The following is an 18,407-nucleotide window of genomic DNA, read 5'->3' on the forward strand; positions in this document are numbered from 1 at the left end:
TCAGTGGGTGTATCAAAGCCTATTAGTGCATTTGCATCTCTACTAAGTGCTTCCCCAAGCACCTTTGATCATTGTAGTGCACTTCTTGGGCAAGAGGGCTGAATCTATCTTTGAAGAGGCAACAAAACCTCTCAAATATTTCATAGTACATTGCGTATCTAGAGTAGTGTTCCTATTACTTGATCTCTCAAGTTGAGCATAGCCTGCATGGTTTGGGTGTATGAAAGCCTATCAGTGTCATTGCATCTCTACTAAGTACTTCCCCAAGCACCTTTGATCATTATAGTGCACTGCTTGGGCAAGAGGGCTGAATCTATCTTTGAAGAGGCAACAAAACCTCTCAAATATCTTATAGTACATTGGGCATCTAGGGTAGTGCTCCTATTACTTGATCTCTCAAGTTGAGCATAGCCCGCATGTTGACGCCTCTTGTGGGATACCCTGAGCTCTTCATTCCTCTTATCTCGAGTTAGTATGAGAATACCATGATGTAGACAATAGTTAGTATGAGAATGCCATGATCTAGCCAATAGCAATCCTCGTGAAATGTGACATGTGACATGTGCCAATGAATGTATCCATGCTTTTCAATGAAGCTATCCTATGTGACTCAAGAAGGGCTCTCTATAGAAATCCAACTTTGTTAAGAGTGTCAACCGAACAGATGATGTGGTTGATCTCTTGTCTTGAGAGATCCTTATAAAGGGGAGTATAAAGGGTGGCACGCAATCTATTTGTAGCCTGTGGACATCAAACCAACTCGCCACTCAGGAGTACCAAGGCTTGCTCTGTCCAACCTTTGCCAACTGCAAAGAGGACTCTAGTGCAAGTCTTGAAAGTCTATATCTAGAGTATAAAGGTGTGACATGTAAGTCATAGTCCGAAAGAGAGCATCAAGAACTAGGGATGGTTCTCCAAACTTTGTACGGTTGATTTCATGGGGCACTAAGAACTTATTCCTAATGCGTGAGAACATCACAACTTGTGCCCTCTCTATCCTCCACCAATCCTACCCCAAAATGAAGCTCCGCACATCATGTCACGCCTTACCAATGTCAAAATGTCAATACTTCATGCTCGGTTCCTAGAAGTGGGCTTAGAAGCATTGCCTCTCCAATTGGGCAAGGTTTGCATATCCTCTAGCCATCTTTGCCTGAAAACATGCCCAATGAAGATGACTCCCAAGTATACATAAGAGGTGATTATCTCAACTCCCTCACCTCTTAATTGAAAAGCATATCTGGGAGCTTTCTAATGCAAGGTGTCAAAGAGCATGATCATTGATGACTACTGTAAGATCCCTCTCATTTGAGAATGTATGAAGTGCACCCAACTGGCTCTGCAACCCCTCGGCTGAATCTAAAATGAGCGCAACACCATATGCATACGAGGGGATGGGCATCACTGCTTGAGCAAGTCGTGAACTTGTGGCTCCCAACCAATCTCTAAAATCTAAAATCTCATCAATATACAGCCCAAAGAGAGTGGGAGAGGCTGCAACCCAACGCACATGCCCCCAAGTATTTGAATGAGCCTGTACTGACTCATACAATGTCATCATTCCCCATATCATCTTGAGGGGAAACTGCAACTCCTATAGGCAAGCAAATAGCTGTGACCATAGAATTGAGTCAAAGGCTTGCTTGAAATCCACAAAGCAACAATAATTTCCTTGCCTCCGTGCTCTCACCTCCTCAATGAAAACCAGAGGGTGAAAATGTGATCTAATGTGTAGTAGTCCCTCTTGTGCTCTCAATTAGCGTCGTATGGAGTAGTTCCTCCTCTTGTAGCTCTCAATTGGTGTCCAACTACTCATAAGCTAACATTAACCTCCAAACTACCCCATATAATTTGGTGAATGTGTGACCAATCATGATAGTCCAATAGTTATTTAGGTCCAAGGGGTTTCTCGCTTTGTATAGGGACTATGGTATGGTTGGTCCAAGAAGGGGTAAAGAACCCTGTAGGAGTCGAGGCTTTCTATTTATGTGCAAAGTGCTATGTGCGTAGGTCTCTAGATCAACCTTTGTCAAGGTTTATTAGGGCTTTTTCCTCACAATCGATGTCATGAAGAGAGTAAATGATGAGGGACGATATGTCAGGTAGGGGGTAGTTTGGTACATCATACCACCCTCACGCACAGGCTTCTCATCTAGCCGGGTTCATGATAGGCAAGTCCCTCAAAAAGAAGCGGTACATTTGGCCTCACGTTGAGCCAAGCATGTGTGCTTCTTCCTCCGGGTGAGGCAACGAAAAGGTTTGTACATCTCACGTGCAGAGATCCAACCATCACCCCTTCCACGAAGGAGGTGAAGCTGCGTGGCTTTACACTCCTTGTCGTACCACCCATCTGAGGTTGTGAGCTACTTGTGCTTTAATGGAGGAACAAATAATGGATGGGTAGCAAGTTTGTGCAGACTCATAGACGATACATGTGAGCTAACGGGTGAGGGTGGCAACGGGTGTTAAGAGATCAACCGTCGAAAGGGACTTGTCAAGGTGAGCCTCATAAATGTGCTCGAGGTCATGATGAAGCTGGACTCTTAAGTGATTGTGGTAGAGGGAAAGAACCAAAAGTGGGAAAGCCAAGCATGTATGGTCAGCTCCAATTGCTGACCATGAAGTCTTGTACATGATGTACAAAAGAAATAGACCCATCAGATAGTCTGTTGATGTGTCTCTGTGTAGAGGACAGCATCCCTCTCCTCGTCCTACTGTGTCATACCAGTGTACCATTACAATTCCATTTTGTCATGTCTAGCGGGTTCATGGTCTCACTGATCCCGTGTCCCTACTTGGGACGATGCTCGGTGATGATGACACCACTTCCATCCCTGTAGACAGCCCACATCCTGTTGGCTACCCTCAATGCCTTCACCTTCACCATGCCGGCTTTCCTTGTTCTACCTGTAGGGCTGTAAGGTCTTCCCCAAGGTCGATCTTTGTGCCCTTGAGAGCTGCTCGCTCTTTAAGGAAGGCAAGGTGAGACTCCATATCTTTAAACTTGAGAATATTAAGCATCTACGAAATATCCAAAGGGTCAACGAAACCAAAATGATTCACATTAGTTCCATGAGGTAACTGGATCATGAAGGAAAGAAAAGGAACAACTAGCTACATACAAAATAGTGATAACGTGAAGAGACAGAATAACCACATGAGTACAAAATGTAGCCACTTGGCTCATATCATGAATATATAAAAGCTACCACCTATGGTATGATCATTGTGCAGGGTATCACCTAGCACCTCATATAGGCTCTCTATGTCCACCTCCTAGAGAGAAGAGAGTATACAAACAATATCAAACATTTGGAAGTGGACCAACCAATGCAACATCAACTAACAAAGCAGATAGATGTTCCAAAACATAAGGTGCCGATGAACCACAAGCTATCCTAGGCAAGTGGTGAAAATGCTGATGATCATCACAAAGAGAAAGCGGTTTAAGGAGCAGCTGAAGTCAATGGATTAATTTTAAAGACAACATGCAACTATTGTCCTGCAGCACATCAGCTTTTAAGTTGGCACCCCAGTTACATACAAACTAGCTGCAAACACAATGTCTCTTTTGATGGCCTCAGATGCATCTGCCATTTTTTGGTATAAACTTGAGTCACCTATGATCCGTGCTGCATTCTTGAACTCCCGACATGTCTCATCAAGCCTAACAATTGTTCTTACAATAGAACCTTCAGGCACATTAGTGAGCTCGCAAATCTCTGCAAACGGAGTACCCTGCAAGGCAAACAAAAGACATTTGATTTCTCATAAAGATGACTTGATTCAGATGCATATGCAGAAGATATCAACAAGATTTTGAATATTGCATCAACAGATGACGATTTATATTTCTCCCACGTTGGCGTGCACAAGCAAGTGAAAGAGAAAGAAATAAAGGTATATTAACGTCACAAAAAACCCTAAGAGCCTATGAGACTATGAATAGTACAATCATACCATGGGTATATAGTGCCGTGGAAAAACTAAAAAAATTTGGGTAAAGCCTGGGGTGGTTATACTCGGACACATTGTGTCTGAAAATGATATCTCCACGGATGAAAGCAACGTCAAATTGATTTTAAAATTACCTCAACTACTAATTTCAAGGAGATTTATGGGACATATGAGATATTACAGAGGTTCATTGTATTTTCATGCGGAGATTGCAAGGTCATTATATAGACTATGAGTAGTCTTTGAATGGACTGAGGAATCTCAGCAAGCATATGATGAGCTTAAGAAGGCCTTGGCAAGTGCACCTGTCTTAAGAACCCCAAACTACAAAATCTTCCATGTGCGTTATTAATGCATCGAATTTTTCTATTGGGTGTGTGCTGGCACAACCAGGGGATCATAAATTGGACTACCTTGTTTGTTTCACTAGCAAGCAACTCAATGAAGGTAGGCACTAGTGGTGTGGGACACTAGGGCTGACTGGCATGGCCTCATGGGAGTGGAACCTTAGCCCCTGGTCGGGGAAGGTTTGCGGATGTGAACCTACGGTTGGGTGTTGAGCTTGCATACACCCCTTTTATTTGGTTTCTCTAATCTTGTTCATGCCTATGTATTAGGTGATCCTTGGGAAGCGTCCCTCACAATTGGTATCAGAGCCAACCCAATCGTGGAGGTGGAAAAAAGCAAGATTTTGCGTTTTGTTTGTGTTTTTCAAGGTCGTCTAAGCTAGGTATCTCTTGGTCACCATATCTATGTTTTGATTTCCAAGAAGTAGGGTTTTTTCTTGCAGGATATGATTCATGTGGATTCTGAGAGAAGGGGGACAATGGGAGATTTGTATGCATGTGTGCAAATGAAATTGTCCCAGAAAACCCGTGTCTTTTGGGGGGGGGAAAACACTAGTTTCTCTTTGGTATGTCAGAGCTGCAGATTGGGTCTGTTTGCATGGTGTATGTGATCGACTGGCATGGGCTGCAATGTTGTAGTCAGGCATGCAGAGAAGGGCAATCATGTGCAGGTTCCATGAGGCGCAGCAAGTGGCTGTTTTGTGCATGAGTTAGGCGCAAACAGCAGATACGCGGGTATTGCAGCCAAAGCCTACTGCAGCAGGCCGTACAGGATAGCATGCATGCTGGAGCAGATGTGGACAGGTGGCAGCGGGCAGAAAGAAAGAAAGATAAATATATTAAGCGCCTACTAACGACCCAATGGGCCTATGGGACCAAAGTGATACAATAATGTCCATGGCATATCTCATCATGGAATGGAAAATAAAATAGAAAAAAAACATAAACATAGCTATCTCACTCGGGTGATACAAAACTGTCCGTGGAAACTCATCATGGAATACTAAGAACACAGAAACATGAGAGCAACATCAGCTCCGAGTAGATGGTATACCACTCTCCAAAATATCAAGCATGGGGCTAATGAGTATGACCGAGAGGTCTCCCTCAGCTATTTCTCGTGGAAAGGTAGCTCAATGGCGGTGGAGCATGTCCTGGATCTGCAGAGCTGATGAGGCAATCCTGGCCGACGGGAAAGGGGGGGGGGGGCTGAGGGCGTCGGGCATGCTGGAGTGCAAAGGCTCGATCTGAGGTAACTCCTCTCGGGCAGAGAGCAATGAAATGAAATGTTATACATTAACGTCTTCAAAAGGCCAAAGTGACCTATGAGACCAAAGTTACAACCATATATGACATCTGATACACTATCTGGAAAAGAAAAGAAAGGACTGAAGGTAAGTATCTAGCCCTACAATACATCAGTAGGGAGCATCCGGAAGCAACAACTAGGGAGAGTGGGAAGCTAATGCTACTAGACAAAATGGGGTACATGAGTACATGGCTACATGAATACATGAATATGGGGGAGTACAAAAGTGACAGTGAGTACAACAGTATACGGCTGGAGTGGTAATCATCCTAGGAGCTCTAGCATGGGTCTCTGCCGGATGGCCAAGATATCTACCATAGTGAGATGCCTGGTCGGACGAGCCCGATGCCTCGCAATGATGCTCTGAATCCTCCGGTGTAGGCATTGTCTTTGATGTAAGGATCCGCGAACCCTCGGGCGTCTGGATCTGCCCAACTGGATAGCTCTCTCAACTAGAGTCCCACGGGGTGCCCACTGTTGGGCTGTCGGCTGTGTGTCCTCCCGGGTAGTCCCTCTGAAGAAGTCAGTGATCTGTCTCTGTGTGGACTCCCTGCCAGTCGGGCGTCTGCTCCTCATAATGGACTCTCTGAGCCTGCGGATCTCCAGGAGATAAAAACCCAAGCATCGCTGATCGCAATAGTCCATGACTCTAGCCAGTGGTCCAAATCCCTCTCTGAAAAGGCAATGGTAGCGCCCTCGAATCTCATAATATGCTATGCGGCGACAGATGTAGTGCTCCTCCGTCTCTGGCTCTATCCAACAAATCTGACATATCCTGTCCCCTGGAGGTATGCCTCTAAATCTGTCTGCCTCTATCTCTAACTGATGTGAAGAGGTGCGGATCTGCCCAATGGCACACCTCAATCCATCGGACAAATGGGTATCCATGTAGCTCGGTCTAAATATAAAGCCATCCTCAATGGTGCGGAGAAGATGGTCTCTATAGAAAGCCATCTTCGTCCCTAACTCCTGTGAGGGCTCTAGCCATGTGCTCCTAGTGTCCAACTGAATGAGGTTCTGTCTAAAGACTCTACTAATCTCAGAATGTGTCAAGGTGAGAGAGGGTGCCTCTAGAGAGTACTGGAAGGGTGGAAGTCTATCTAAGCTGAACCCGTGGAGCTCAAACCAGGATGCTATCTGCGCATACCAACACGAAGTGTCTCCCTCCATGGCTAGCTGATGAGAGGACTCTAAAGCAAGTGTCGTGCGTACCGGTGTCGGGGAAGCTCCCAGGTGCTATGAATGAAGGACATTGATCTGGCAAGAGCCTCGACTACGATTGGTGGTGCTCCCATCTCGGCTCGGATAATCTCATGGGGTACCGAGGCCTTAGCCCGAATCATCCTGGAGATCATGGACACAAGTGGTCTCTCCATCGATCTCCATCCATCGTATGTGCGTCCTGATCGACTATGACGATCTAGGCTAGGGCCCCAGATCTGTACTCCATATAGCATAGCCGATGTGACCAACGTGTCAAATAGCCAGAGCTTAGTGCGTGGCTCCTGAAACTGTACCTGTGAGCACATCCTCTCTAGACCTCCTAGTGCTGCATATCCTCTAGACAATCTGGCCTCTGCTGCCCCCCTCATGGAAAATGTGGGCCCAGTGAACACCACTCCAAGATATGTGTATGAGTAGACATACTCCACTGTCTCCTGCCCATATGTGAAAATAGGCGCTGATCTCTAGACCTACTGAGCTGTAGTGTTAAACACCATAACCTTGGTCTTACCAAGGTTAACTGAGAGCCCACTGTCCTGTGCATAAGCATGTAAAGTATCCAAGTGCCTCTGCATACCCTCTCGTGAGTCTGCTATAAGCACAATATCATTAGCATATAAGAGCAGAGGTATCCAAGTGCCAGCCAACTGGGCTCCTCTGTCCCCTCGTGTCCCAATATAATCAGAGATCTCATCAATGTATAGTCCAAATAGAGTCGGAGAGAGCGGGCAGCCCTGTTTCACCCCTATAGTGGAGTGTACTGGCTGGGAGAGACCCTTTGAAGTCCGCACCTGCCCAACTACTGTCTCATAAAGTGCCATAATACCCCAAATGAGCTCACATGGAACCCCCAAGTCTTGCAGCCTGCGCATCAGTCTAGCTCTGGGCACTGTGTCAAAGGCCTTGCGGAAATCCACAAAGCCACAGTAGATCCTCCTCCCATGTGCTCTGCCCTCCTCAATGATAGCCTAGAGAATCTCCTCCTGAAACCGGCCTGTCCCTGAGCTCGGACTCCTTGTCTCTCTGCCCATCTGCTCAACTCATGCTCAAGAGTAGAGGCATATAGCTTGGCCAGCAAGTGACCAATCATAATGGTGCGGTTGTTAGTCGGCAGGCTCGGATCTCCAGACTTGAGTACCAACACAATCGTGGAAGTACTCCAAGTCCCAGGAAACCCCTCACACATGGCTCTATTAAACATGAGAGCTAGCAAGTCTGCAATCATATCTCTAGCATGTATGAAATGCTCGGCTACAATGCCCTCATGATCCAGTGCCCTCCCTGTATGCAATCTGTTGATGGTCCTCCTCACCATCTCTGCTATGTGAAGAAGGTAGAAGTGGGTGGACAAGGCTCTGGAGGGTTCGGTAGTGGTGGCTGCTGTGGTACTGTGTGTAGAGGGAGGCTGCATACTCGCCCCATGTATCTGGAGAGGTAATGGCCGGAGGCGGGGGGGTGCACTCTAAGCAATCTCCAGGCCTCCCCAGAATCCTCACTCAAAAACAACTGATAGATGTCTCTCTCCAGCCGAGCTAAGAATGCTCTCTTCTTCCGCCGAATGAGGGATCGGAAGATGATGCATGACTGTCTATATGTAGTAACACCTGTGGCCACCTCTCTCTGTAGCCGGGCTCTGAGATCCCTAGACTCATCAAACCAACTATTCTGGGGCATGCTCCCAGGACGTGGTCGTACTGTGGGCTGCGTGTGTGGGAAGGCCGTCGCTGCAGCTGTATGTAAAGCCTCTGTCAGGATCTGTGTGAGCTCAGCTAATGGCCTCTGTGGATCCTCTGCACTCAACAAGCTGTAGATCTCTGCGGTGTAGGTATATCTCGGGTGATAGGAGGACTGCCCAACCTGGCAGGTACTGTAGTGGAAATCCACCGTAAAGGAGAGAAGTGCATGATCCACCGTAACTCCGATGGGCCTGGGGCCAATCGCAAAATCCTGGATACTCGGGATGAAGGTTGGCGAGGCTAAAACATAATCCACTATGCTGGCCCCATGTCTGTGTGGAAAGCAAGTAAAGCCACTGGCAAGTGGATACCTCTCTAAGCCATTTAAAATGGCCAGCCCATGTGCAGTCCCCATCTCCAAGAGGTATCTCCCATACTCAGTACACTCCACCTCATCCTGTGATCTCCGGGTCAAACACATCTCTTCCACATCTATCTCTCTCAACATCTCCTCCGAAAAGTGTCAAAGAAGGAGGTCTGGTATTGAGCCATTCAAGCATTAAAGTCCCCAAGTATGATAACATCTCCCTCCCTGGAGAACTCCCATATGTCCTCATCTAGAATCATATATGGAGATTGCCCCTTGGGCACTGCATAATGAGATGTGCTGGGTGGAAAGTAACATATAGCAATGTATAGGGGTCTACCCTCATCTGCCCTCACTCTGACCCACATGTACCTTGCACTCTCATCACGGCGCATAACAGGGATGAGTGGCTGAAGCTCCTCTCTAAAAAGAACTGCAACTCCTCCGGATCCACGACCACCATGCTTTGAACGGGCCTCCTGTCTACAAGTCGTCTCCCATCTGTATCCCGCCACTCTCGGTAATGTGCTGCCTAGGGCCTGATGTGTCTCGGAGTAGAAGATGATGTCCCTATCTCTGAAGCTGTCCTCAAAGGCCCCCACATCCACTCTCAATGCTCCGTTGCAGTTCCATACTGCAAGTCTCAGACTGGTCCCATAGGTCTCGCACCGTCAGGTGGTGCGTCTCTCTAGTATCACCACTCTGCCTCCTCTGTAAAATGCTAGCTTCCCTTTCTCTCTGGCTGCCCTAATCTCCAGCATGTAAAGTATCCAAGTGCCTCTGCATACCCTCTGGTGAGTCTACTATAAGCACAATATCATTAGCATATAAGAGCAGAGGTATCCAAGTGCCACCCAGCTGGGCTCCTCTGTCCCCTCGTGTCCCAATATAATCAGAGATCTCATCAATGTATAGTCCAAATAGAGTCGGAGAGAGCGGGCAGCCCTGTTTCACCCCTATAGTGGAGTGTACTGGCTGGGAGAGACCCTCTGAAGTCCGCACCTGCCCAACTACTGTCTCATGAAGTGCCACAATACCCCAAATGAGCTCACATGGAACCCCCAAGTCTTGCAGCCTGCGCATCAGTCTAGCTCAGGGCACTGTGTCAAAGGCCTTGCGGAAATCCACAAAGCCACAGTACATCCTCCTCCCATGTGCTCTGCGCTCCTCAATGATAGCCTTGAGGGTAAAGATATGATCCAAAGTAGAGAATCTCCTCCTGAAACCGGCCTGTCCCTGAGCTCGGACCCCTTGTCTCTCTGCCCATCTGCTCAACTCATGCTCAAGAGTAGAGGCATATAGCTTGGCTAGCAAGTGACCAATCATAATGGTGCGGTAGTTAGTCGCCAGGCTCGGATCTCCAGACTTGAGTACCGGCACAATCGTGGAAGTACTCCAAGTCCCAGGAAACCCCTCACACATGGCTCCATTAAACATGAGAGCTAGCAAGTCGGCAATCATATCTCTAGCATGTATGAAATGCTCGGCTACAATGCCCTCATGATCCTGTGCCCTCCTTGTATGCAATCTGTTGATGGTCCTCCTTACCATCTCTGCTGTGAAGAAGGTAGAAGTGGGTGGACAAGGCTTTGGAGGGTTCGGTAGTGGTGGCTGCTCTAGTACTGTGTAAAGGGAGGCTGCATACTGGCCCCATGTATCTGGAGAGGTAATGGCCGGAGGCCGCGGGGGGGGGGGGGGGGGGGGGGGGGGGGGGGGGGGGGGGCACTCTAAGCAATCTCCAGGCCTCCCCAGAATCCTCACTCAAAAACAACTGATAGATGTCTCTCTCCAGCCGAGCTAAGAATGCTCTCTTCTTCCGCCGAATGAGGGATCGGAAGATGATGCATGACTGTCTATATGTAGTAACACCTGTGGCCACCTCTCTCTGTAGCCGGGCTCTGAGCTCCCTAGACTCATCAAACCAACTATTTTGGGGCATGCTCCCAGGACGTGGTCGTACTGTGGGCTGCGTGTGTGGGAAGGCCGTCACTGCAGCTGTATGTAAAGCCTCTGTCAGGATCTGTGTGAGCTCTGCTAATGGCCTCTGTGGATCCTCTGCACTCAACAAGCTGTAGATCTCTGCGGTGTAGGTATATCTCGGGTGATAGGAGGACTGCCCAACCTGGCAGGTACTGTAGTAGAAATCCACCGTAAAGGAGAGAAGTGCATGATCCACCGTAACTCCGATGGGCCTGGGGCCAATCGCAAAATCCTGGATACTCGGGATGAAGGTTGGCGAGGCTAAAACATAATCCACTGTGCTGGCCCCATGTCTGTGTGGAAAGCAAGTAAAGCCACTGGCAAGTGGATACCTCTCTAGGCCATTTAAAATGGCCAGCCCATGTGCAGTCCCCATCTCCAAGAGGTATCTCCCATACTCAGTACACTCCACCTCAGCCCATGTGCAGTCCCCATCTCCAAGAGGTATCTCCCATACTCAGTACACTCCACCTCATCCTGTGATCTCCGGATCAAACACATCTCCTCCACATCTATCTCTCTCAACATCTCCTCCGAAGTGTCAAAGAAGGAGGTCTGGTACTGAGCCGTTCGAGCATTAAAGTCCCCAAGTATGAGAGAGAGAGAGAGAGAGAGAGAGATGAAATGAAATGTTATATTAACGTCTTCAAAAGGCCACCAATAGCACATCGTACTGCATGAGACAAGTGTACATCCATGTAACTGGGTCTGATCACAAAACCATCTGCTGTGAGCTGAAGAAAATACTCTCTGTAGAAAGCCATCTTCATGCCCAGCTCCTCAATCGGCTGTATCCATGTCCTCCTAATGTCCAGCTGAACTAAATCCTGACGGATGAGTTTGGTAATCTCTGTCCGTGTGAGAGTGAGAGAGGGTGCCTCCAGAGAATACTGGAAGGGAGGCAATCTGTCCATGCTAAAACCATGTGCCTGGAACCAAGATGTCATCTGTCCATACCAACAAGCCGTGTCTCCCTGTAAAGCTAACTGTCGGGAGGACTCAAGGGCGAGGCGTGCATACCTGTCTCGGGGGAGATCCCACAAGCCATGTATGTAGGAGACTGATCTCGTAAGAGCCTCAATCACCAGAGGGGCAGCCGCCAGCTCTGCTCGAATAATCTCATGAGGTACCACGGCCTTAGCTCTAATAATCCTAGCAATCATAGATACCAAAGGCCTCTCCATACCTCTCCACCCGCCTGCGCTGTGATGGCCCACTGAAGGTCCCCATATCTGCACTCCATAAAGCATAGCTGATGTCACAAGAGTGTCAAAAAGCCAAAGTTTCGTTCGAGGTTCCTGAAACTGAACCTGCGAACACATCCTCTCCAAACCACCCAGGGCTGCACGTGCTCTAGTCAATCTAGTCTCTGCTGCTCTCCTCATCGAAAACACTGGCCCACTGAATACTACCCCAAGATATGTATATGTATCTGTATACTCCACAATCTCCTGCCCATATGTAAATGTGGGAGCTGATCGCCTAACCCAACCCACTGTGGCGTGGTGTTAAACACCATAACCTTGGTTTTGCCAAGGTTGACAGACAATCCACTATCATGTGCAAACTCATGTAAAGCATTCAGATGACGCTGCATACCCTCAGGGGAGTCAGAGATCAACACAATATCATCAGCATATAACAATAGTGGGATCCATGTACCTGCTAGCTGGGCTCCTCTGTCCCCCAATCTCTCAATGTAGTCAGAGGCCTCATCCACACACATACCAAACAATGAAGGAGATAATGGGCAACCTTGCTTCACTCCTATAGTGGAGTGAACCAAAGTAGAGACCCCCTCTGGGGTGCGTACCTGTCCTGCAACTGATCTATATAAAGCCATAATCCCCCATATGAGCTCTGTGGGTACCCCCATCTCCTGTGATCGCCTCATCAATCTGGCTCTGGGCACTGTATCAAATGCTTTGCGGAAGTCCACAAAGCTACAATAAATCCGTTGCCCATGCGACTTGCCCTCCTCAATAATGGCTCGTAGAGTCAAAATGTGGTCAAGAGTAGAGAAACCTCTCCTGAACCCTGCCTGTCCCTCTGCTCGAATGCCCTCTCTCTCTGCCCATCTACTCAACTGTTGCTCAAGAATGGATGCATACAATCGTGCTAGTGTGTGACCAATCATAAAAGTGCGATAATTCCCTGGCTCCATAGGGTCCCCTGACTTGAAGATAGGCGCGATGGTGGACCTACTCCAAGTCTCGGGTAAGCCTTCACACACAGCACGATTGAACATCACTGCTAGAAGCTCTGCCAGCATGTCTCTCGCATGAATAAAGTGCTCAGCGACCAATCCATCATGATCATATGCTCTCCCAGTCTTCATCCTATCAATGGCCTTCCTTACCATCTCTGCGGTAAAGAAAGTACATGTCTCTGGGCATGGTGTTGGCAGGTCAGGAAAAGGTGTCTGTCCAAGAACTGTATATAGAGATGCTGCATAACTACCCCAGACCTCTGTAGAAGTGATGGCCAAAGCAAGGGAGCACTCATGAAACAAACGCCAAGCCTCCCTCGAATCCTGGCTCAAGAACAGCTGGTATAATTCTTGCTCTAGCTGAGCAAGGAAGGCCCGCTTCTTCCTTCGCACAAGGCGCCGGACGGCAATACGTGACTGTCGGTGAGTAGTGACTCCCAAAGCAACCTCGTGGTAAAGTGAAAAGAGATGGTCAATGTCAACAATGCATGATCCACTACTACCCCAATGGGAGATCCAACTGTGAAGTCCTCAATGCATGAAACAAAGCTCGGCATAGGAGAGCAGAGGTGGATGCTGGCTGTATGAAAAAGCAGGTTTTAGTCCATCTATAAGAGGGTGGTGTTTTTTTTAAAACAAAAAAACTATGCTATTTTCTGTTATAAAAAAAGCATGGGGCTGTTTTTATAAAACGCAAGGGGGGAGAGAGAGTTTTTAGCGCATAATTTAAAAAAGTCTGGTTTTTTGGGGAAAGAGCATTTGGGTGTTTTTTTTGCCCATAAAAGGGAAGGCCTTAGATCCCTTGTACTCAGCCCATGACAAAATCGACTAAAGGTAGCCTGTTGGTGAGGATTCTCAGCCGGCCCTTTATCTCTCGTGCGTGGAGTGAAGGTGCGTCACCTTGTTTTGCATGCCTCTTTCCAGATTCTCCCATGAAACATCCATTTTTTCCCCGGCTTTTCTGAATTTCGGAATCCGTTACATAGGTATCTTGCAGCAGCAGACCTTTCTTTCTTCTGTTTCTCCCTTTACCATGGCGGCACGACTCCACTTTGTTGATGAGGTTTCCAACCATGAGGAAGATCATCCTTAAAGGTCGGGCAAACAACTGGAGGTGCAGCAAGAGGTGGTAGAAGGGGTTGAGAAACTTACTTGGAGGAACACTTGGCACAATTCTGCTGGGCTAAGTTCTGAGAGGAGATCCAGCTTTTGCGGGATCAGGTGGTTATACTTCAACAGGCGGTGATTGGTGCAACAGCTGCTGGAGGATTGGCAACAATAGATCCTTCTTTCGCACTCGAGGCTTTTGCGGATGAGGAAAAGAAGAGGACCCCGGAGGTGGTTGACTCTTGGCTCAACCGCCGGAACATACACTTTGAGTTCCACCCATTCCCGGAAGCCTAGAAGATTCAAATGGTTACAAGTCGCTTGAAGGCAAAGCCTTGACATGGTGGAGAGAACATAAACCGAGTACTTGGGTAGAGTTCGAGACAATGTTTCAAGATGAGTTCCTCCAGGCGGAGGCTAAGTTTGATATTGTGGCCAACCTTACGGACTTGGACATGAAAAACATGTCCTTGGACATGTACTTAGAGAGATTTAGAGAGTTGCAATTCCGAGCAGCACACATGCATGCCACAATATTGTGTGGACTTTTTATCCGTGGGTTGGAATGGGAACACATGCTTCAGGTAAAGAATAATCATAGCAAGACACTAGAGGATGCCATCCCAGTATGCTAGGGTTTATGAGGAGACAATGGTTGGTCAGACTCAGAAGAACGTCTCTGAGAAACCTCAAACCACAGAACCTGTTGAGCAAGCTTCCAAGCGTAAACGAAAGTTTTAGTTTGATAAGGCTCCACAGAACCAAACCTAGTCTTAGGGTGAACCCAATCCGAAGGAGAAACAGGAGAACCAGCACTCATAAACCTTAGTAACATGTACATAAAGTAATAAAATGACTGTAACATACCACTTGCAAAATCCATGTGGCCACCTATTAGTCCCAAATAGATGTGCACATACCTGTCCATAGGGGTGTCCAGGTGTCCAAGACCCTATGGACAAAACGCAAGCAATAAACCCAAGCAATGTCTTGGCAGTAATACAAGTCAAAGATAAAAAATTGTAGTTTAAACATACACATGAATGCATTAAAGTATTGAAAGAATCACCCATCTGCTTTATGTGTATCTCAAAAATTATATACAAACGCCAGAGTTCCTCTTGGGCACGCCATGTACAAAAATAGATCCCAGCACTAGGGGTAGCTAATCCCTATATACATGTTAAAAGTACATTTTGCCATGTCCTTGGGCTCATACTAGAGTTCTTCTTGGTGGGGATTCATCCATTCACATGCGCAAAAACCTGTCATGTCGTGGCCTCCAAGTGAGAGTTCCTTCTCATAAGATCCATACGCATGCATAGGATTAATAGTAGAAGCCCGCAAAATTAGGGATTGGTGACACGGTAAGCAGTCTAGTGGTGGACGACTTGTAGCCACCAAGGGTGCCCGGATCAATGGAACTCACCTAAATCCTCTTGCATGGACATTTGCACCTCACTTTGCTTAATGCTTTAGCTATCATTAAATATAGACCTCAGTGTTGTGATGATGGCCTCTTCCGACTTGGCTATCGAATTCTACATTACAAAGAGGAATGCATTTTGTTAGTAGACTGTCTAGAATCGTTGTGTAAGGGATCCTCTCCTAGAAGGTAACCAACTTGTAAGCGCCACATGTTGTCAATAAATATCTGCACAAATCACTGTAAACAAACTGCCATGGCCACCCTTCTATCCTAGTAGAGTCAGTCTTTTGTGTAACTTTATCTTAGGTGCCTGGACTACCATCCTCCACATTTCAAATCATAGTTGCATACTTAACTCTTTATTCCATACAGTTATGTATTGGAACATCTGTAACTGCACTTTGACATTCCGACTCCAAGCACCTAACTGAGTAATGCTATTAACCACACTGGTTAAAGTCATTTTTCAAGCGTGGTTATGCTTCTTGTAATACATTGGTAACCATGTTAAGCGCTTAATAAAAAAGGTATATGGGATGACCGAGCTTCCGACTTGTGTAATGCTGGTACAGGAATGAGCCTAGATGTACATAGAGCTAGGAAGTTAGTTTTGGGCCCCTAATTGTAAATGGGCGGCCGGCCATTGTAAAAAGAGAGCTCATGTATATAAGTGATTTATGAAATATGAAAAAGGACAATCCCATTATCACAATTGAGTGACTCTCACATAGAGCTTTTGAGGCGTCCAGGTAGCTCGCAGAGAGTGGAGATAGGAGATCATGGTATTCACAGATGATACAGTGGCTCACTCAGCATGGTCTTGACATAGATCACCTGCCACCTTTCCAGTATGATATACATGCACCACACATCGAGCTCTCTCATAGTGAGAGGAACAGAGTCCTTCGGCAGGATTTATGGCAACGATACACTGAAGAGACTTGGATTACACCCACTCAGCCTCTACCGCCGAAGATGCTATACTACAGAGATCAGTTTATGCGTATCTCAGCGGATGGATTCATACAGAGACCTGAATACATGGATGTGTACATGCCTCACAGTGCCCGAGTGGTGATTGGCCACCTCAAAGTGTCATCACACCAGCTTGAGATTGAGGCAGGTAGGGCAGCATAGATCCCCAGAGCAGAGAGGATATGCAGACTATGCCAGGAGGAGGTTGAGAGTGAAGAACATTATGTATGCAGATTGGTACTGGTTGGAGCTAGACAGATCTGCATTGCATTCTTGTATACCCTGCGCATATAGGTTGCATACTGAGCCTCTAGTAGTAGTGCTCCATCCATCACACCCTCCCACTAGCTCAGTACTTAAATAGTTTATTTCATGTTCATTTTGTCCTTTTTTTTTTTCTGGACATCCAGAAGACATTGACAGTTGTACATTGATTTGTCTCATAGGTCGAGTTCGGCCTCTAGTAGACGTTAATACAGCTTTCTTTCTTTCTTTCTCTCTCCCTAGTTGCTGCTTCCGGATGCTCCCTACTGATGTATTGTAGGGCTAGATACTTACCTTCAGCCCTTTCTTTTCTTTTCCAGACAGTGTATCAGATGTCACATGGTTGTAACTTTGGTCTCATAGGTCACTTTGGCCTTTTGAAGACGTTAATATAACATTTCATTTCATTTCTCTCTCTCTTGTGGCTATGGTGGTAAGCTTGTATTGGTTGATGCATGCTTGCTTGATTGTGGTGTGTGCATGTAGGAGATGATTCTTGCCTTGTCTTCTCTCTCCCTTCTTCTTGTCTCTTGCTCAAGATCCCTCTTGCATACAAAAAGGCATAGAGTAGAGGTAGAGCATTCCATAGCTCCCTTCCTCTTTGCTCTCTACTTAGCTTGTGGAAACTCCATTTGAGTTACACAAGTGAAGGTGGAGTGAACCCCTAGTGGCCTCACATCGGGGAGTTAACCCTCATTAGGGTTGGCTAAGTGCTAGTCTCCGAACTGACCCTTGCATGGCATCTTTCTCTTCTTCTCTCCCTCTCTTGTGCAAGGTAGCACGTTGATATGGTTAATATCTTTGGCGCCGCTGCCGGGGATCGACATTTAACTTAGGGTCCTCCACATTCTATCACTTGCTAGAGTCATTGCATAGCCCGGTTGGAGTGCGAATCCACCGGTGGTTGTATGTTTGATATGTTTGCTGCTTGTTTGATCGTATCTACTTCAACCATGGAGTTCAATGGAGCATAAGGAGCTTGGGAGTCTTTATCGGAAGCGGAAGACACAAGTAAATGCCTAAGCTTTGCTCTTGAAGTACATGATTTTTTTTTTCCAACATTTGTTAAACTTTGCACAATTAGCTTAATCTCTTAATTAATCTTAGGTAATTAGGTTTTCTTAAGCATTCTAGGCATCATTGGGCAGCTGGAGACTAGCTCTAGCCACCCATAAAAAGAAAAACACAAAAAATCATCGAGGAAGGATCCAAAACCTCAGAAATCAGAAAAGGAGGAGAGGCGCATTTTTTACTCCGTGTGTTTTTTGAGAAGCGTATGCTTGTCTCCTTCTCAGTGCCACGGCCGTGTCTTTCTTTGCCATGCCCGTGTCTTCCTCCTAGGCAAATCCTCCAGAATTTATTTCATTAATATGAGCAGAGGACAATTAAGGGGAATAAGTTGCATTTACAAGGCCTAAAGGGCATTAAAAAGGGGTATAAATTGGGTACTGTTGTACTGTCATCAAAGAAATATTAGAGGGTGGCTGTCAAAGGACACGTCTATCCTGCACAATTGAGAAATTTACCTAATTCGACAAGCGTAAAGCCGTACCTTCAGAAGAG

At 46.7% G+C, this 18,407-nt stretch overlaps 1 protein-coding gene across 1 annotated transcript in view; it reads right to left on the reverse strand.

Moving 5' to 3' along the window:
• Window positions 1–3,160: 3,160 nt before the first annotated feature.
• LOC147606274 (RNA helicase, ATP-dependent, SK12/DOB1 protein) overlaps window positions 3,161–18,407 on the reverse strand; it is a 225,069-nt gene continuing 209,822 nt past the window's right edge. Inside the window, exon 25 of the mRNA XM_086792575.1 lies at window positions 3,161–3,738. Coding sequence (XP_086648701.1) covers window positions 3,520–3,738 — 219 coding nt within the window. The 3' untranslated portion in view covers window positions 3,161–3,519. The remainder of the gene's footprint in view (window positions 3,739–18,407) is intronic.

This window comes from Cibotium barometz, chromosome 58 (genome assembly GCF_041138505.1).
Source record: "Cibotium barometz isolate CiBa-2024 chromosome 58, ASM4113850v1, whole genome shotgun sequence".
Taxonomy (NCBI): Eukaryota; Viridiplantae; Streptophyta; class Polypodiopsida; order Cyatheales; family Cibotiaceae; genus Cibotium; species Cibotium barometz.